Source organism: Parambassis ranga, chromosome 5 (genome assembly GCF_900634625.1).
Source record: "Parambassis ranga chromosome 5, fParRan2.1, whole genome shotgun sequence".
Classification (NCBI taxonomy): domain Eukaryota; kingdom Metazoa; phylum Chordata; class Actinopteri; family Ambassidae; genus Parambassis; species Parambassis ranga.
In genome coordinates, this window is record NC_041026.1 from 14,631,352 (window position 1) to 14,653,908 (window position 22,557).

At 40.7% G+C, this 22,557-nt stretch overlaps 1 protein-coding gene across 1 annotated transcript in view; it reads right to left on the reverse strand.

Annotated features, from left to right (window-relative positions):
* Window positions 1–22,345, reverse strand: part of nxph4 (neurexophilin 4) — a 38,288-nt gene extending 15,943 nt beyond the window's left edge. The window contains exon 1 of the mRNA XM_028406662.1: window positions 22,292–22,345. Within this exon, the coding sequence (XP_028262463.1) occupies window positions 22,292–22,345 (54 nt within the window). The remainder of the gene's footprint in view (window positions 1–22,291) is intronic.
* Window positions 22,346–22,557: the final 212 nt, after the last annotated feature.

Genomic DNA, 22,557 nt, shown 5'->3' on the forward strand with positions numbered 1-22,557 from the left:
ACCCCAGAGCATACACAGGACACGCACTCTTTATAAATGTGATGTCACTGACCAAAGGATAGCAACATTGATACATTTCTCTCATTTCTTTCTTAAAGATATGTCCGAAAGAAATGTATTGGAAGATTGGATATTGGCACTATCTTAATGAATGTTTGCAGGCCCCGGGGAGGCAAATGCTCACTGCACTGTCTGGGTCTTTAGGAATCAGGGGACAGCTGATGAAAAGCTCGACTGGAGCAGTTTATCCACAATGAGTGAGAAAACACAGGATATGAATAGTGACCTCTGAAGTCAATTCCAGCTCTTTCACAGAGTTCTTTTGCCGGGGATCTAAACTGCAGTCTCAAATTCATCCTTGCTCTCAGCTGGTCACTCGTCTTTTATAAGTTCAAATCCAAGGACTAATCACATTCTGCAACCAAACTTAAATTAACTGAAAGATGCCAATGACATCATGTGACATCTGTGTAGCAAAGCCTCAGTTTAGACTTTTTAGATTTGCTTAAAAAAAAGGGAAACAATTCATAAAACCCGCTCGGCCTTGGTGTTCATAGGAGAAAAGCAACAAAAGCATGACTAGAATTTTCCTGCACTCAAACAATAAGAAAACTATACACGCCTGACATGCGTGCACAAACACCCGCATGGTGTAAACACAAGACAGGTCCTGAGATCTGGCGTCTGTCCAGAGCAGATGGGTGGGATGGGTAAGGGGAGTGGGGTGAGTCTGGTGGGTGGGGGGTGGGGGGGGGTGCAGGAGAGCGTCAATCTGTCATTTCTAACAAGCCAGGAGACTTGGAGCCAGGGCAGGTCACAGACACACACACAGACACACACACACACACACGTCCTTACACAGGCGTCACATTCCAACTGTGGCATTCCTGCTAATTAGAACACAAATTAATGATGCAAGCAAGTGAGACTGGCTGACTCTGCCTCCCTATAGTCAACGTTTAGCCTTCCTCCCAGTTGCATCTTCCATTGCATTTCACCCCCTTTCACTCTCCATTTAGCTATTTTTTTCAGTCTTCCATATTGTCTCTCTCTGTGGTTTCTAGTCTTCAAAGACAGGTGAGAAAGACACTCTAGGAATGGTGCTCAAACACAGCTGGTTTTTAATTTATCAGTCGAAAGGCAGGCATCACATGCATATTCACTGCCTTATCACTTGCAGTGACATTTCACATGTAAATGTGCACGTAGCTCTGTAATTAATGTAAGGAATTTTACTTATTTAAGCACTCCATGTCAGGAAACAAGTGCAGAAAGACAGCAGCTTTTCTAAAAAGACACAAGTTACAGTGACTACAGTCAAACCTCCATGTTGTTGAATTATTGGCTGATAACTGACCAACAACAGGCCAATGACAATCAAATAGTCTGCTTATGATTTTAATTCCAAAGCAAAAACAAGACATAGGTTAGCACCTAATTCTTTTCGTTTTCGTTTTTTTAATTAAAGTATAGATTCTCAGCACATCATTGACACCCAGGCACAGGCTGTTGTGTTATGATGTTTCCCTGCACAGTGTAACAGGGTAACATTATAAGCTTGTTCTGTTTCTTTGAATCTTCTGCATAACTTCAGGTTAAAACGTCAAAAGCAGGCGCTGCTGTAGAGCTGCGCCTGCTGAACCGACTGCTTGTTCCTGTAATCGTATCTGTTTGCAGGCTTTCGGGAGGAGCAGTGATAAATTCTGGGGCAAAGTCACACTAAAACAACAACAGCAACAAAACTCAAACCGGCAATGCTCCTCGGTGTCCAGGACACCTTGCCCACGATGCATCAGTGGAGGGCTGACCTTGAATGCTAGGTATTAAGGTCAGGAAGCATCATTAGTCCTGTTTCCCCACTGCCAGGCTAAGAATAGGAGCAGCAGCACAATCACTCACTTATCATCTCCATATATCTTTACCTTTATCTTTTTTTTTTTTACTGCAATTCATCATTTTTAGACAGGGCTTGTTAAAAGACTAAAAAATATTAAATGTTTAACTATCTATTGTCAAATCAATTTGGAAATTATACGTTTTATAAGATACTTTGAGCACTTAAATCGACTGAGGTAAAATATACTAATATTCTCTGCCTCTCTCCAGCTGCCTCTTCTGGATGATTTGACATGTACAGGTGTATGTTTTTCGCTGGTCACACACACACCACACACACACACACCATACACTTGTTCACACCATTAGATTGTGTCTACATGTCAGGTCTTGTTGCAAACAAAATCTTGGTAGTTGAAGAACAACTGCTGTCATTTATTTAAATAAATAAATGCACCCTCCACATTTGAGTGAAGCTAGAAAATAACACCTTACACGCCCCCCCCCCACCACCACCCCACCCCCCAAAACACAAATCACCTGCCGGTAACAGCCCACACCCTCCATCTCCGTTTCCTTCAGTCCCAGTTGGGGTTCTGGCTCACAATCAATACCTTTCACCGCTAAGCCAATCTGCAATAATAAAGGCATTACAGACAGGAAAAAATAACATCAAATCTTATTAAATATGGGAGATGGTATCTTCCCTTCGATGTCTTCCTGTCTTTTGTTGCCTAGGTGATCATCGAAGCGCTCCATTGGACAGATCACAGACTTGATCTTTAAATGTTTGGTGGTGATCAACAGGCTCAGGATCAGGGCAGGAATTCCTCGTTACAGGTAGAGTTTGGAACTTTCGTTCTGCATTCTGCTCAACTCTCCTGGCAGCCATGTATATTTCACAGGACTGTCTTTTATATTCAGTCTGTGGCTCAGTGGAGCACTCATCTTTATTTCATTTTGTGGCATTTTTTAATTTCAGCTGAGGCTTTTTTTGCACCCTCCTCCTCCTCCTCTTCCATCCTTCCTGACAACCCCCTCTGCTGACTGAATCAGTAATGACATTATGCATCTTGCACTCTGAAGCTTTCAGCAAACACTAACTTCTAGCAATTCGATTTCTGACCTTACTGCACCGAGCCTGGAAAAGGAGAGATTCATATTGTGGATATGTCCATGTGTTCTTTTTTAGTCTCACCCACTGAGGCAACTCTCGCATTACTGTCTAGATATTAATGTGAAACATTTATGGTTTATTAAAGGGCCAGTTCACCTACATCAAACAACGCAATCCCTTCTTTCCCTACATGATGTTTTTAGTCAAGTAAGCTGCAAAAGATATCACACTTCAACACATTTCAGTCAGTGGCTGCTAATGGCTGCGTGCAACACGAGTGGTGGATATATGGAGGTCAGTGCAGAGACAGCATTCACCCTCCTATGACAAAATTTCTAAGTCTAAAATATAACACAGACTTTATTACAGAGGTTCCCAAACAGAGTTAAATCAGAAAATACCAGTGGAAAAAATACTGACAAGCAGCAGGAAATAAGAAATAGTCCTTGTGAAGTGGCTTCAAGATCCCTCTACACTACTATGCATAATTTGAGTGACTGATGGGTGTTGACACACAGCACAAGCTTCTTCCTCACACTTAAAGCTCCACTCACACTCCACCTCTTTGCCTGTATTGGGAGTTTAGGCAGACTATGACACTGTCAACTAGGCGATGGTTAAAGCTTCTCACAGAGACTCAAAACAGCTCTTTAGAAACCTAAGGGTGATGTCATGGATGCTTTGCCCATAGTTACAAAAAGTCTATGGTGGCTAAAGTTCAATGAATCCAACTTTTGAAGTGGGTATTTTATCTTTCTAAACATCTTTTGAGTTTAAAAAAGGTTTAATGTTAGCAGTTTGTTGCAGATGTGAGAAGTGTGGCTGTAAAATGTAAACCTCATTGTCTTAACTAAACCAAGCAGTTTTAATGCCTAATACTAACCAAACAGCAACTGACCTTCCTTTAAAATTAGCAGACTTTGTCTGTACTGTCAAGAGTTAGCATCTCCTCAATGTGTCGTTTGTCATTTTAACAATTGACCTAGAAATTTTGCACTCTTAAAAGTGGTGAAGAAGACTTAAGTGCCAGAAATCATTTAGAAAATGTAATAAACTCAGTTCTCAGAAATGCAGACCATACTATTCTGTCTCTTTCTTCCATTAACCCCAAAAAAATAAATACCACACCTTTGTGTCTCCTCTGCAGTGCATCCATTAACTTTTCTTGGACAATTCTGAGCCATCACTCCTTCCTGTGGCCCTGGAACAACTCCAGAGGGCGACGGAGATTCTCAGATCATCTTGTTACAGTTGGTTTTTTGTTGAGGGGGAAATTAACCCACAAACAGGCCAATCTCGCACACTCCGTTAGCTTTGCCAATACACCCTCAAGTCAATACAGCCAGCAGCCTGCTCTTTATTTACACATTTGTTTGTGGTCTTGGTAAAGCTGTTCACATCCCTGCTGGACTATCCCAATTAGCTGGTAATTGAAGACTAAACTGAAAGTGAGCCATCGCTGGAGTGCCAGAATTACTCCGAATCCACAACAAGTCAGTTTACTAAATTCACACTGTTGTGTGCGCAGGCTGCTGAAGCATGCAGAGAACTGTGCAACAATAAAATGCAGTGTGGACTTTACAATGAACTAAACTGCTGGTGCATCACCTCGACCTTTTACTTTTATGTAAAGAAGAAATTTATATATCAGTTCCAGCTGACCTAAAAGTCTGGTCTGAGAAATGTTGATTTAAAAAATGACATCCGTTAAACCCATTCAGAACACAGCATGTGTGATAACAGTAGCTGTACTGCTCTGCAGGAGAGAACCATTATTATTATTATTATTTGGCTTTTTCCTAAGAAAGGTAGCACTTACATTGTTGACGTAAATCACAGCTTGTGGAAAACTGGTATCAGTTTTTTTGTATTTAAGATTACAAAAATCTACATATAGTGATGATGTAAATAAAAAATAATGCACAATATCAATGACCTTATTCCTTAATGACACCTTCAGAGGGCAAACCGCATGTTATCAGCAAAACTAACAACAGAAATGAGAGAGGAAACACAGATGAGTGAATTTAAATTACTGACACATATCACAGATAAAACTGCCACCTTCATGAGTCACTGCATAATTATGAAGTGATGACAAGTCATTTTACACCATCTCAGAGCAAGGAACAGGACACTACAGGTATCATGGAGAGTTCATGGAAAACAGTTGAAGAAGAGCAACTATTTTAAAATCTTAAATAAGTGACATCAAAATGAATAATCATGTTTAACTGACACCTTTTGAAAACTTCTGACGCAAAAACGGCAGGTTCATGAAGTCGTGTGCTTGAGGACAGGTTAATTTACTCTTAATTGCATCAATTGGAGAAGGTATCATTGCTGAGACATCCTATTTCATTCACAACTCCAGGATCAAAACCACTTCACTGAAGTTGCGCAATTATGTCCTTAAAACCACAGAGAGCGTATGAAGCTGGTTTTCTTTGATAACAGGTACAACCAGCATTTATTCCCAGGTCAAATGACACTGGAGCGGTCACGAGTAATCATTAACTTGTTATTTGTAGTGATAGCAACTTGTCGCCGAGATGGGCAAGGTAAATTTTGCATGGTCTAAGCCACAAATCCCATAAATCCATAACATGCATCACTTAAACATTGCAGAGTTGGCTTCGTTTTGAACAGATCCCACAGAAGGAGCTGTTCCGATTTCCAAAATCAGCCTTAGGTGTGAGTGTGATTGGTAGTTTGTCTCTAAATGTTAGCCTATATGGCAACCTCTGCAGGGTGTAACCATTGACAGTAAAAACTATGGACAGAGCTTCCGTGACGTCACCCGTTTGTTTCTGAAGAGCCGTTCTGAGGCTCGGTGGGAGGTTCCAGGACGTTGATGACCGCCGCCATGTAGTGATAGCAATGTAGTGATAGCAACTTGTCGTATGTATATATATATATATATACATATACATATATATATATATATATATATATATATATATATATATATATATATATATATATGTATATATGTATATATGTATACATATATACATATGTATAGGGCTGTGCGATTTGACGATAAATGATCGTGAAGGATTTGAATGTATCGGCGATCTACCAGAACGGAGAGATCGTTTTATCGTCCATAGAGCACGTTCTATTAATTGCAGTTCTATGTTCGCGCAGACGCATGAGTTTTTTCACTCGGCCAACTCTGAGTGCGCTTAATGAAAACGAAAAGAGAACGGAGGAACTGGTCCCTAAAACGAACTCCACCTTTATGTTCGGTGCTTTCTGCCGGCAGCAGCGGCACGTCTTCTAAGCCTGTGTGTGCGCGCGACGTGTGTCGCAGTGGAAGGGCCGCGTGTATATGAATGTATTATAATGCTACGAGCGCGTACGCGCCCACCTCTCTGAACATTACCAGCTCGTTATATTCAGGTTCGCTGCTGTTGTGCCGTCAGCAGCTCTTCTACGTGTGTGTGTGTGTGTGTGTGTGTGTGTGAGGGCCCCATGTGTACATCAGATGCAGACAGAGGCAGCAGCCTCTGCCTGCATATATACATATATATATATATACATATATATATATATATATATATACATATATATATATATATATATATATATATATATATAATATATATATATATATATATATATATATATACATATACATATATATATATATATATATATATATATATATATATATATATATATATATATATATATATATACATATATATATATATATATATATAATGGGAGATGAAAGAAACGCATGGCACAGATTTATGTTTCATGAACATACTCTACATAAAAATAGCATGTTAGACTTAAAGGATTGACATCTCTTTATCTGACATGTCAGTCTGATCTATAAAACAAGTATGAAATTATTTGGCAACAGAATGTAATCTCCATGTGAACTGAAAGGAGACAGTGTGGTCTGATATCTCAATGAAGAACAAGAATGAAATCATTAACTAAACCATTCGGCAACAGAATCTAATCTTTGCTACATCACACGTACTAAATGAAAATGGGAGGGTGGGTTGATATCTCAACGAGGAAACATTTGTTATCACAGATGAAAATCAATTTTCACCAAAATAGAAATCACTGCTGAGGCGATGGGCTGTTCAGGTTTGCCATGGCAAAATGTTAACATGCATGCCCTGCATCGAACATACTATTTAGGAGCACACATTAAATGTTAAAGCTCTTTGTAATATATGCCCTGTGATGGATAATAACTGGACCTGGTAGTGTAGCTGATATAAAGTGTGTGGGTGGAATATGAATTAGAGAAATGGGTGATGCAAAGTGGGGGGTAGGGGGGGTGGAGCTTGTGGGAATCACTGACCTCGTGGATTAAACATCAGAGGAAATTACAAAAAAACATTTATCAGCAGCATTCATTTGTAAATCTCATTTTAATCTCTATTTAGTAGATGTGGCAATCTCCAAATAACGCACATTTCTGTGAAACAGGAATTGCTTTGCCTGATGGGACTGTGTTCGACGTGATAAACCTTGAGGCACACAATTATGTCGGAGCAAAATTTGTGGACACGTCATTTTTGATGTTACTTTAAGGTTAAGTCCTCAAGTCGATCACAAGAATTATGTTCAGATAGTAAACGGCATCATAAATTCTGAGGTGTGTGTGTGTGTTGCATTCGAAGTCAGGGTTTTCTTATTCAAGGTCTTACACAGGCATTCTTGATACCAGACCACAGCACAGGTACCAATACACTGTTTTTTTTCTTTGGTCTGTTCTGTTTTTTTACAAGGCAACAGGGTAGTCAATCAAAGATATCTTTTTAATCTCTTTCCTTCTGTCCTTGTGTGTGCATGTGTTTGATTTATGTGGCTCAGCGGGCCATCAGGACACAATGTTGGCCTCTCAATACTCTGCTGTCTGATGTAGCAAGACATGAGATCACCCTGGCCTCCTTATCTCAACTGCACGAAAACACCCAACCACACAGAGTGGCAGAGAAAAAATATGAAGGAAATGAACAACAAGAGTTTGGACAGTGGTAACAAAAGTGGTGAAAGCTAAGGGAGGCCCTACAGCTGCAGTAGCAGTGAAGTGTGGTAACGCAACCCGTCGTCACCAGGGAAAACAACAGCGGCAATTAAATGTTGCTACATTGTAAATAGAATCTTTAGGTTAAGATGGTGCTTATCATCATAAAAGCCACAAAAAAGAAACCACTGACAGAGGAAACAAACCTCAGCATATTGGGTAAATGTTTGCACTTGGATTAACACTACAGTCTGTAAGTAAGCCAAAGTGCTGACACTATATAAAAACTAAAATCATTACATTCAGAGGAAAGAGTAAATGTTGAGACATTCATTTTAAAACAAAGTACAATAGATGTCACCCTTCTGGACAAACCTTATGTCTGTTGTTGTTACTAGTCAAAATGAAAAATGTTCCATCAGCAGACCTTTGGGTGGACAGGTCACTCTCCATGTTGACAGCTGAGCTAGTTCAGGGGAACAAATGAAGAACCAGCCTCTGTGCACAGCAGGACATTTTTCTATGTAAATTGTACACAGATACCACAACAACACTGAGCTGACAGCTGTGTGAAAAGCTGTGTTGGAAGGACACAGTAGACGCTGATGCTATATCTCATATATGATTAGGCAACGATCACAAAGCTAAGGCTAGAACTCGACATGTTTTCATGCTTGCACAGAGAAGGATTAAAAATATAAGCGCCCATTTTTGTAATTATGAATTTTTAAATTGTAATTTGTTGACATCATTCATCGATGTGTTTTTCTTCTTCTGCATTCCTGTACCTGTGTCACTGTCTTTTATGAATGGGTAGGTGGTTTATGTGCAGTGGATATGCGGTCCTGATGGGCATCAGCAGCTGTGAATACAAAAAACTGGTGCGATGGCTGCCTTATTTAATGAATGTTGCACACTATGCTCAGTGAAGACACCATGGATGCCGTCACCTCACTGTATATACAATGTGCTGATTTGTTTCTACAGCACTGTATGTGGTGTAGTATTTTGTCCACTCTAATTTTAACATAAAAACACAGTGACAGTCCCATAGCTAATACTGGATGACGGAGCTTTTAAATTGATGCTACTTGTTCAAGTGACAGCTGTCAATTCATCACTAAACTTCCACTGGAACAGTGGAACTGCATGCATTCACCCATGCAAAATATTCGACTACAGCAGACACTTTTTAAGGTTACACTGTTGGAAAGAACTCTGCCCAAAGTCATAAGGAGAAAGAGAAGAGTGTGATCAGCAATCCTCTGCTTGGTCCTTAAGGGATCACACTGTTCTGCTGCTGCCCTCCTTGTTTATGCTGCATTGTATTGTTCACGCTGTGCAGCCCTCTGCAAAGAGATGGCTAGCTTCTGGCTGCTGGCACATATGTGTCAGTTTCTCCATTTGTCTCTCAGTCTATCGCTTCCTGGCTCTCATTCTCAGTCTGTCTGGTTCTCTAGGTGCCACATTATGTCACTCTCACTGACTGGTCATGTTGCCACATGCAGGTTGGGGTCTGGTCCAAGTGGTTGCCGAGGCTAGGGTGACATCTGCTGAGCAGAGTGAACCGAAGCTTCAGGGACCTGATTTCAACTTAGGGCAGAGCCATAACTTGAAGTTCCCTTTAGTGGCTTTAAATTAGACCTGTTGTGTGTTCTGGTGTTTTTGTTTTGCACAGTTGTGAATACTTGATTCTAATTAATCAGTTGCATCATTCTGTCACAGGTTTTTGAAGAACAGACTGCAGAAAAGACTATAGACGGAGGATTTGATTGATCAGGATCATTAGTAATTAGACCAGTGGGTTAAATTCAAAGGATTCTGTAATGATGTAGGAGTTGTCTCAATATGTACGTTAATTCAGCCACTTAAAAATTTGTAAATACAGATTGTTGGCCTGGTAATTTTCACAGAAAGACTAACTAAATGGTTCTTTGTGACAAACCATCTAACACGTCAGGAAAGGATGTTGTTACGAGGATAAAATCTCCAATCTGCAACAAGTTTTTCTCACATTTTTGGCAACTCATATTTCTATTTTCCAAGCACATTTTTCACATAATTACAAGAGGTCACAGGCTCCTTAAAAATGTGATTTTTTTGTCTGTTGAAGACTGTTTTTAGGACAACACAACAAACCCATTTTAACACATTAGTACTAATAAACTTGAGGTAACCTGTGTGTGACATCATCAAGAGACAATCCAAACAAATACACACTGTCAATGGACTGTTTCTATGTTGTAACGCACATATTAGTAACTTTTTCACTGACAGCTGGACTCCTTCTGAATCTGTAACAATAACATCAGAAGCATAAAGTGGTAAAATGCATGACAGAGTCTGTTAACACACGCTGATAGATACTCTGCATGAGGAGTATAATGAAATTTGCCAATGTGAGGTCAGTTAAGATGTGAGATGATTTTCTGATGTTTCCGTCTGCCTACACAGCCTCAAGTTCAGTTTGCCGTGCACTCCTCTGCTTCCCTAGCCCTGACCTAGACTCCCTCCCCAGCACCCTCCTTTGGGCCAAGTTGGACCAAGTTAAAGGAGGGAAAGTCTACCCTCACACACACACACACTCTTACTTTCCCTCTTGCCATCAATCTCCACACCCCCCCCACCTCTTCGTTTCTCAGGCTAATTAACTAAAAACCAAGCAGAGATTTTATATAATTTAGCAGCAAGAACTGCCATGTCTTGATCCAGAAACACCCAGAGAGAAACATGATGACTGTAGCCAAAAACCACCAGGAGAGGAAAGGGGTAAAATAAAACGCAAATCTCATCTCCACAGCACAAACTACCAGAGCACAAGGAGCTGGAAGCTGAAACTATGAAATTCTCCTTACATATTTTATTTCTTCCAGGGCTACATTTAATCAGAGACACTGGCATAGTAGTGTTTTGTGTTGTGTGGTGGGCATGACCGGTATGAAGGCTGAAGGTAGGGATGTGGAGGAAGTGGAAAAAGTGAGCTTGCGAGAGGAGAATTGGGGCAATGGAGTGAAAGATAGAGGCTCGATTGTGAAGGTTCTTGACAGGCAGGTGGCAGGTGAGAGAGGTGTAAGATGAAAGCCAGCCAGAGAGAAAGATGGGGAAACACACTGAGAGAGGTGCGAGAGATCTGTGACCAAATGGTTCTGTGGAGTGCTCGGTTCTCCACTGAAATCTCCTGACCACTCTCCATTAAGCTCGAGTCCAGGACACAACACATATAGAAAGTTTTGACATGGGAAAACAGTCTGTAGGAGACAAATCCTAAATAAAACATAGTACATATACAAACATATTGTCTGGCTTTCATCTCAATAATGTTTCCCATGTAGCTCCAGAAATCCTACATGAACAAAACAGAATGCAAACAAGGCTCCATTATTGCATGTCTTCTCAAAAAAAACACACAACAACATCAAATCCCTGAGATTCCATGTCCAGTGGATTTACACGGGATCTTTTATTTATTAAAACAGTGTGATTGCCAACCTTCAGTGCATACTGGGGCTTAACAAAAGGGTCACCAATCTAAGACTTTCTTCTCACTCGCTCTCATTCTGCCTCAGTTCTCCAATAAATTTAATGCTTGTCTGAATTAATGCATTACAAGCTGTGCAGGAGATATTAAAAAATGATAAAAAACTAATCCCTCCTCCGCAGTCCCATGTCGGGCTAGGGTCCTCACACTGACACTGACCCTGCACATTCTCTGCCATCTGCACCCTGAGTTATGATATTTGGTGTTGCTTGGATTACACTTTTAATATTTCATTACAGCCACAAAATCCTATTCTATATATCTCCCCCAGGAGTATCACTATTAATCATAAGATGCTGTGAAAACCAAAAGCTTTCTAATAACACCTAGTGTACACATACACTAATATGGTGTGGGGAAAACACAGAAAAATTGTCCTCATCTAAGGTACTTTTTTTTAAATTTTAACAGGTTGATACTGAACCTGGTTACAGGTTCTTATAAAAATGAGGGATATTCTCATCAAAATGATGCATATTAAGGTTGTGTTGAAAAGTGGGTAATGTTGTTGAATCAATATTTGTCTGCATTATCATCACCCTCCTGCCTCTGCTCAACTCCCACTCTACCTCTGTCCATTTTAAAAATTACCAGGAGACACACTAGAGAAATCAATCTAGGCTAGAGCAGGATTCGGGCCGTATCTAGATATATCCGGATAGTTTTTTTCTGAGTCTGAACAAAGCGAATCCGGATATATCCTGATTGATTTCAATTCACCTCTGGAGTGGATCTAGCCGGATTGGCTCAAATGTGGATCAGGTCTGAACACAAATGCAGCTAGCGAATCCAGCTAGTGATGTGATACTTCCGGTTCACAGGGACAGTGTCCGGGTTGCGTACAAAAGCTGTATCTAAACAACCATAACTAAAATAAACCGCTTTGCCCCAGGTTTATTTTAGACAGGGCTACAAAGGAATAAACTGTTTTTTGAACCGGAAAAAAACGAAAGAACGAGCCACACAGGACAAAAGACGCATGCGCACACGCAGTCCAACCGCGGCCTGAATGGACTCTGTATAGTACGAGGCGCCACCTAGTGGTTTGGAGGACAGCAAACAAGCTGGGTTAAGCCGGATTGAGCGTGGACACACATGTGTGATAGCCAGATTTGAAAATAGGTCTGAACATATCCAGCTTAAAGGCTATCCAGATACAATTCTACTCTAGCTGGACTGACTTTCGCCAGTGTGAACGGGGCCAAGGTGAGGGTCCACTCATCTATATATACAGTACAGCTAAATAAAGACAATGAACATAATTAGCGCCTTATATCTGACAACAGTATAGTGGTATGGGAATTGCTTTGTATAGAAGCAAACAATACTGTATGTTACTGTTGGATTGTGCACTCTAATGACCACAGCTGCAGCTTCCTCTCTCCAGGAAGACAACTGTCCATTGTTCAACATTAATTTAAAACTGACTTCTAATATGATTTTAGAAGATTATTAGGAGTGTTTTTTAATATCATGGTATCTACTGCACCACCGCCTACAGTGACCTTAACAACAAAGTAAAATTATTCTGTCAACAAACACTGAAAGATATGAGCTGTCATACAGCAGGTGTTTTTAATATCATGCTCAGTGGGAGCGTGTATCAAGTGTATATATATATATATATATATATATATATATATATATATGTGCACAAACACACGGGTAAATTGTGCACATAAACCAGCGCACAAACAAGCTGTCATCATCTTAAGATTCTACACAGCGTTTCAGCGCTCTGCGTGAGCTCATGCTCTGCTCGCATGCATGTTTCTCGCACCAGTAAACACGCGTGAAAGTATCACAATACACACGGGCTGTATCAAATAGCACAACTATGAAGCACAGCGTGTGATTATCTCCCAGGGGGGAGCTGAGACCAGGCAACACATTGACCACGGGCAGAGGCGTTATGCCATAACTGGTGGCCCCCGCCGAGAGCTGAGCTACTCATCATGCATGTATGAAACAAACACGGTGCCCATCATCAGGAGCCAAGCGTCCCTTCTGATGTGATCTATTTCCAAAGCTCGACTCTGCTCCTCACAGCCAGGAAAAAGAGAGAGAGACAGAGAGAGAGAGATAAACACACCGCTGACTGGGGACCTCTCAAAGTGGAGCAACACGAGTAGACCGATCCAAAGTAGGGCTGACCACTTCACCCAGAATCTCCCTCTGCTGCTTTATTTTATTAAGTCATGCAAATGAGGACAACAACAAGAAACCCCTGGTGGAGATTCAGGCAAAACAACAGCAGAATACATTACCAAATAAAAAACAAACAAAAACAGCAAACATGACTCTTAACTTCGAAATATTCAATATTAGATTTCTCAGTCCAACACACACACAAAAAGTCATCTAGTCATGTTCTATTTGTGTGAGGGTCACAGCAACAATGCTCTGATGCACAGTATATTCAGTCAATAACAGGCTCTACAATGGTGATATAAAAACATTTTAAAGGGCCATTGTTTTATGTAGCTAGTGACCCTCCTGTGGTCCAGTGAGTGAGGTGCACGTAAAATCTGCACTTTGGGGATAGACTCGAAAAGAAAATGGTGGAGAGGGTTCTGTTAGATGGGAAAGTTTACCTAAGCCTTTCTTCTAAAATCATTACAAAGCACAAACTATACATTTTATCTGAAACTGGACAGTGATAGCCATCTTTGTGTATAATGTTAGCATGCTAACATTTATTTCATTACCACTGAATACAAATCACAGCATACGGTCATACTCACAGCTTAGTGTGTTTATTTTCTCCTCCCTGCCGTCATAACTGTAACGCTTCAGTGGTAATTGTGTTGTGATGAGCTCTTTGCCAAGCCCACCTTGGTCTTTTCAACACAGAACAATCAGGAAGCCATATATTTCTCTGCATTCCTTAATTTTATCTCAGGGCTGTAAACGCATTTATGTGAGTGCTTAGGGATAATTCACTTTTCCGCAGGTCCATTCTATGAATGCACGTCTGTGTTGTATATCCTAACAGCAGACAGATTACCAGCAATATTTTCAAACTGATTCCTTTCGGGTGTTATCATCTCTTCAGGCTTTCCCTTTCGTAGCTCCCACTCAGGTAGCAGTCTATAATATATGGTGAGTCATACACAGTACAATTGTAATAATGGTAGTCTCATCCATTCTGTTAGGTTGGGATGCATTAATATGCTGTGTGAGTGTGAGTTCTGCAGTGTGAGCTCAGTTCAAGACAGATCAGGTGGTGGTTATCTTGACCTGGAACTCTGTATGTACTTTACCCACTCATCTGCCCTCATCTTCGCCTCTAACCCTAACCCTAACCCTAACCCCTTCACTCAAGTGGAGACAGAGGGAGCAGACGGATCACACATGGGGAACAAAAACTTGAGTCAAGAATAACTACAGCAAATAAAGCAATTAATTTTAGAGAATTAGACATCCAGCAACAATCTCCACCATCACCACTTCCACCTCCTCCACTGGAGCTGGCAGTCACACAGAGATCTGCGTCGGAGGCTGGACGGCGGCTCAGGCCGGGAGGTGTGAGACCCTCTTGGGGTTGAGGCAGCAGCTGTCCACAGGCGTCTTTTCCAGATTATCCTGGCAGTGAAGCCCGGGTCGCCTGGTCTGATGTAAAGCCCAGTGTTCTGCTTCTGTCTGTCTGGCCGCATTTTCACTGCAGCTCAATAAGTCACTTCTCCAACAACAGGTCAGGGATATTCTCTACTAATGCTGTAGCTGGCTCTGTGTAGTGACTGCTGGAACACTGCTCACCTTGCTGTGTTTGTGAAGTATCCATGTTTTTGTGTGTGTTTTTCTTTATAATTCTACCTTCAGTGCAGATGACTGTAGTAATCTACACTGGACATGTACATTACCACAACACAATCTGAAAAGCTGTGCCTCGTTCTGCAGTATTGTAGACTGACTGTATCATAGCAACGTCACAGAGCTGTCCTGGTTTTTAAAGGCAGCAAAGACATCCTGCCTTCTTCTCCCTGGTCTAGATCCTACGTAACCTAAGATTCACGATGTACAGGTGACTGTCGGATGTTGGAGTCCTCTTTTAAATCTCAATTCAAGCACTGCATCCTTCATAGGATTTGGTCTAGCTTTGAGCCTGAGTGATCTGGATTTCCTGTCTGCATTACCAGCCGTCACAACGCACTCTTGTAGTCAACTGCAGTCGATGTTTACATTTGTAAGTGTACTCAGGGTGGTGGTCTGGTGAAAAGTATCTGAGTACAATTTTAACATATTTGCACCTTATATATGCCACGATGTACTTTTCTACAATTAAGCAGATGTTTAACAATGTATTTGACTGTAAAGTTGTTTAAATGTGTTTAAAATGACTGTGTTGAGTAAACAATGACTGCTCTCTGAGGACTGCTGCTTCTGAAGAACAAATTGTTGCCATGTATAACAGACTGTTGCTATGACAATTGCACATTTTTGATCAATGTGGGTGACGATGTCATATGTACTAAAGAAGTCCTGTGAATTCATTTTAAATCTATATTTTGGGTAAAAATACTAATTTGCTAGAAAGCTGTTTTGTAATGATGAGCATTGAGTCATCATGGTGAAATTAGGCCCTAATTATAATTTAGCACTACTAATTCGTCATGTTCTTCTTCATAACTCTGCATTTGTAAATCTATTGTAACAAAAAAGGGGCTTTTACACTTCTAAAGACCAGCGAAACATTTACATGCTTGAGTACCAACTATTCGTTTCAGCTACTGACTTCAGAACGCTGCCATGTTGTTATAAACTGTGACCATATGAAAGATATTCTATTTACTATTTTATATTACAAACGTAAGCTTTTTTTTTGGAACACCATCAGAGCCAGAGTGAGACAGGAAGTCATCAGCTTCTGCTTCTCTGATTTCCATGTTTTTCTTTCCAACATAAAAGCCTCAATCATCAATTGCCAACATTATTTGCAGTTATGTGAAAGCCCACCATCTGGCATTCACAACCCAGTCAATCCAAACCAAGGCAAGACTCTCCTGACAGATGACGGCTAGTTTGTAAAATTAAATAGAAAAAGGCTTTATTTTAATCTAAATCCTTTTTTTCTCTTACTTTAAGTAGTCGATTTAAAACAACTACAGCAAACAGCAGACATGGACTATAGAGAGAGAGAGCAAACACACCAAAAAGATGATTAAAAATTTCAAGTGATCCTTAACAGGAGAAGGTTCCACTGAGGGTGCTAATGGATCATTACCTGTGCTGAGCTTGTATGTCCAGTAGGTCTCCATTATGCCAAGTTCTACCCACTGATTTGCAGATTCTGAGTGGACAGCTTAACTAACATCTTGGTGAGAGCTGTTGTTTGTGATTGTGCCAAATTTCACTGCAGTGTTTCCCACATGTTAAGTATTACTTGTAGTGGGTGGTAAGAAACACTCTGATGCATGAAGATGCTTCTGCAGCTTAGAGTCCAGGATATTCTCTGCAGCTCTAAGTTACCAGTGGTCCCTAAATGCCTCATTTGCCAACACATTCTCACAGCAACACATCCCTACAAATCGACGGTACATTCGGTCACCAACCCCCTTTACATTTACACTTCGTGTACAGACAGAATGTGGCTGTACAGCCCCACGCCATCACAGGACCTTACAGCTGCATTAGGAGGTTGGAGTGGTGGTTGGTGGCTCTAACCCTGCTGTGGACTTTCACCCCTGCACCACTGCTTTATTTAGGCCTGAAAATATCAACCTCATATTATGTGTTCCTGGTGATGACAGGCTGTCTCACATCCATCTTGTCACCCATGGACCGGTAGGCTTCGTACAGTATGTTACAGTACAACAATGGCCAGGTGGCCTTTTTACATCAGTTGTATACGTGGAGTAGCACATCTTACTGGGTGGAAGAGGCTGTCTAAAGGCCACCACAAATGATAGGAGAAAGGAGAAGTGGCAGAGGTCTTTTTTTTTTTGCTTTTGTCCTGCTGTTGTCCTGAAGTGCTGCTGATCACTTCTATTTTCCATCTCAGTGTTTAGGCACAAAATCTATTTAGTCACACTGAACTTTCAACCAGAAGACCCAGGGATTAATGTCAGGTGCTGTTACATTATACCTCAGGTTAGCTCTTTGCACTTTTAATTTAGGTTAAGGGATTCAATTCCCTGGGTTAATTCCAGGATGAAATGGTGTGGGTCCACTATGGTAGCAACTCCTGCCCCTCCTCCATTATGATTTGTTGCATCCACTGATGTCTAATAGCATAAGGAAAAGCAGTCCTTCACATTTTTAACCAATTCCAATTAGATCAGCTGAGGTTGTCAAATGACAGTTTCTACTGGCTAGAAGCTTAGCAGGGCAACTAGCGTCAGTTTTTTGGAAAAAAGGGGGGGGGTATGTTAGTTGCCCTGCTAAGCTTCTAGCCAGTAGAAACTGTCATTTGACAACCTCAGCTGATCTAAGTGGAATTGGTTAAAAATGTGAAGGACTACTTTTCCTTTCCCAAAAATGACTCACAAAGAATAGATTACGTTAATAAAGTGCCCCTAAGAATGAGGAAACTCCACACTTAATCCTACCGATGTTAATAATGTGGTCATATAATAAAATACGTTATAGGGAACAATTGGACATTGCTTCAATGTAAATGCCTTTTACCAAATGCAGCACACACACACAGACAGACCTGTTTTCACTGGTGTCAGAAGGCCCAGATTCTAAATTTGGTCTCAATTTTAACATGTTTTGGGATCAAACCTAAATTTAGGTGCCAAAGCCAGATACACATGTGACAGTTAAAAAAAAAACACTACAAACCCAGTTTTTCAACTGTTTCATCTGCATATATTAAAAGTGTGATCTACATCTGCAGGTTTAACCTGAGACACATCAGCTCTGCATCAGAGGGGTGAGACCAGCTGCAGCGACTAAAAGTGTCTTGACACATTTATATATTTAATTATATTTTTAATTTGTTCTTGGTCTTGTGCATAAACTCCACTTTCACATTCCCACCACAAACTCACATGGCTGTCACATTTTTTTTTTAAATCTGTGTTTTCCTGAAAGAACTACGAGACACTTCACGTCTCTCTGTCCCCCACCTGTCCCACCCGTGCTACAACCGCAACCGTTTGTTTACTGTGTAGCTCAGCACAGGACCCCACAATGAGGAAAAGGTTGGGAGTTACACATGACACGATGCAGCTAGCTTCAGCCACACAATGCATGACCGCATTGTTTCCTCTTCACCTGAAGTGGCAGAAAACATGAAACCCTTGAAATTAATTAAGCCTGAGAAATGTTGTGTGTGTGCTGTGGCTGTATGCAAATTTGCAGGGACAATACCGCAAGGACATCACAGGAAAAAAACAACATTAAAATGTAAAAAGGTATGGTGTAATCGCCAGGTTAAAAAAATAAAAAAAAATAATAATGTGGCTCATTAAGTCTGCACACAGTGTGAGGATTTTTACCTCAGGACTGTGCTTAAGGACAAACTGGAGCTAATTATAGTATTTTCATTTCTTTTTACTTCATACTTACTTACATTTACATTACAGTTACAGGCTACATATGAGCCTCTCATATCATCTAATACATATGTGTATATACTGTAAATTTAAAGCCTAAACTACCAAACCAGAGCACCACATTATCCACTAATTTATTGCTACATAGCCTATAATGCATCAGTAAAGGGTAATGTCCACTCACATTTTCACAGTGTTTTTGTTACTTTTTCTTCAGTAACAGATCTGAATAAAATGCCTGTCCTAATCTCTTGACCTGAGAACACCTTTAACATCTGAATGTGAAACCTGAACAGGTGGCTCCAACAGCAAAAGAACCAAATATTCACAACAGGCCTGTTCGGTAGTGAGAGCAGCAGCTCCTCAGTAAACTCCTCAATATGTTCCGGACTTCTCTTCTTTCCTGTCTTATAAATAAGAGCTATCAATAACAATGTCACACACACACAATGCTTAACCTCCTTCAGGTGTCAGTCTGAGTAAAGGCACATACACCTTGTTTTATAATTGAATATTGGCACCATTATTGTACTAGAATTCGTGAGCTGTTACACATGCAGATGCACCCAGTTTTACTTTAATTTAAGATTAAATGATGCTTTTTATATGAGCTCCAGTTCTAGTAAAGCAGAAGGGTGAAGACAGATTTACTTATTAGTCTACAACATATGACATCTTCTTACATTAAAGTAAGACTCTCATTAAAGCTGATACAAAGCCTGAAGTGGAACTATTCACCGCATCAAACAAGTGATGACTCATTTCACAAGTAACGATTTGTCAAAAAAAATAAAAAAATAAAATGAGGGGCACACGGACTGTTGAAAGGGGAACAAACAGATGAAATGAAAAGGATCGTTGCTTAACCTTAAACAAACCCTGTAAGAATTCATTAAAACACTGTATGAATTTATGCCTTTTTAAAGAATTCTTTGATCTCTGGGAACAATTTCAGAGGCAACAGATATGGCAGTATAATGTGATTGCTTCTGTCATCATGATTCAACAGATTACATTATCTAATCGGTTTGTGGGTGATGAGAGAATATAATTTGCGCAGATTACAGACCAGTGCAGTGCTTGTTGAAAACTGGGCTGGTTGACAGTTCAGACGATCCTACAGACCGACAGACGGGGGACGGACGGAAGAAAAAGACAGCGAGTGGGAGGGAACCCACCAACCACCTGGTTTAATCCATGGTGGAAGGAAATAATAAAAAAGAAAACATCTGATCCCGCGGTTTCTGATGGCTCGTCAATAAGCACACAACATGTGGGCACCAACATGAGAGAAATGCAAAGCTATGCACAATATATGAGACATGATTGCAAAAGGAAGTAGGACTATATATAATGAAATTAAAGTGACTCAGTTGCTGTGATATCCCTGGGGTATATAGCTAGTTGTTTTATGGGGGGGGGGGAGATAAGAGGATTTTGTCAGGTTGAGATGCTGCCTAATGCTATTGTTTCTACTGGGAGCATAAAAAAGCAAAGGAGCTTTTCCACACATCTTTTCTTCTTTTGTAGTGCTGTTACTGTGGATATCATTTCACACAAGGTGGAAAAATATTATGAAGCAGGACTCATAAGCAAGAAGCACTGCTTTTTGTAATGATTTTTTAAAATACAAATGTTTTTTTCCAAATATGAGCACCATCATTCAGGAAATATAAACATTTCAGACAGTCTGCTCATATTTCCTAAGCCAGCACTCACTTACACTGAAACAGGCCTCTATGTAAAACTGAATAACCACTGGAGGTGTGTTTAGTTCAAAGAGTCAAGTCAAGTTAAAGCTGTGGTTAATGTGTTCTTCTCTCTCCTCCTGCATCTTCTCCATCTCCACCCAGTCCCTCACCTTCCTCCTTTAACTCTTCACTTCAATATCTCCTAAGCTAATCACTCTCTCTCAAGTTGCAAGTTGTCATATTTTGTCACCCTTTGCCCCCCCCCCCTTTGTCTGTTTTTTATCTAAATTTCAAATGGCACCGCTCTGAAGAGCATGCTGACATAATCTAATACGCAGTCGATCCAAATACTTGAACCCAAGCTGCACTTCTCATGGAGACGAGACGAGAGCAGGAGAAATGATTTGCATTCAATCTTCAAGGTGTTATTACCTGTCACAATGCAACCTAACCCCAATCTGCCAGCACCCAACAGTGTGTTTAAAAAAATCACACACAAAACACCCAAGGTAACATATTCTTCTTGTTTTGTTTGTTTGTTTGGAGAGAAGAGTGGACCACCAGGAAAATCTGCTGGTGATACACCCAAGATACTTCATGTGTTACGGCTTTGCGTTCACCTCCTCAGCACTCCCTCACTTGAATTAAGTGATGAGACTTGTTTTACACTTCATGGCTTTTTTTTTTTACATGCTTGTAAAAATTAAAAAGTGAAAAAAATGTCAGATATTTTTAAAGTATGTTTGCACATGCAGTGTATGATGGGTAAAATAATCAGGAAGAAGCCAGAAGGAGGAGAAAAAGTCAGAGGTGAGCAAAGGCAAGAAAAAGAAGGGTGAGAAGTCATGTTTTTATTCTCTTTCATTTGTAGCAGAGGCCAGACTGAGTGCACATGCTGTGTATCTGCTGGGGCAGCCGGGCTTCCTTATTGTATTCTGTGTTGCATTGTGTTCATGTGAGGAGGTCTTAGATATGATGTGGACAAACTCTGCTGTCAGGGTGAAGAAGTCAAGAAAAACTCCTAATGTGTCACGCGCAGCGCCACGCACGCGCACAGTTCTCCACCACCACAGATTATCAGCAGCAGCAGCAGCAGCAGAGCGCAGACGAGGCGCACACAAAGTCTCCATCGCCACAGCGATGCCGAGATAGTAAAAGAAGCCACGGGCGTGTTTAACTTCTGAAGAAAATTACAGGAAGTTGCTGCGAGCGCAAATAGATAAATAGATAAGAAGGGCTGCTTAACTGGGAGTAAAGGGGAAACGCTCAGACAGCAGAAACCTTGCGCGCTTGGAAATATAGAGCAAAAGTCTCACCCGCGGTTTTTTCTCCAGTCAAATAAAACATCATTAATTCATAAAAAGTGTTTTCTTTTATGTTGCAGCAGCTGTTATAGAGATATTACAACTTTAAACCAAGTTCAAGCAAATAAACGTTTCATCTATCGGAAAATATAACTGCTGATAAAAAATATTTATGTGAAATCATTATTAATATCTCTTGTCTTTTTTTCAGGTGGGAGATTTCGCACCTCGACCCTCCAGAGGTTTGTGTTTAAAATGTGTGTTTCAGCTTTTTTCTTCTCTGCATGACAGTTAAACTCACCTTGCGTAGGATCCACTGGCACAGGAGAACTATGGTCCAACCGAGAACCTGCATGTCACCTTCCTTATAGCGGACCACCCCGAAAGGAAAAAAAACACTACGGGTCTCCCCGGCTGAACATATATAAAAGACACGCTGCGGGAATCCAAACAATCCCAAGAGGCAGCGAGAGCAATGAGTGAAAAGTGTCAGGAAAGCAGGAAAAAAACCGCGCGTAAAGTTGTGCGTTCGCTCAGTCGGTGTCAAGGTGGATTCTGCGGGCAAAC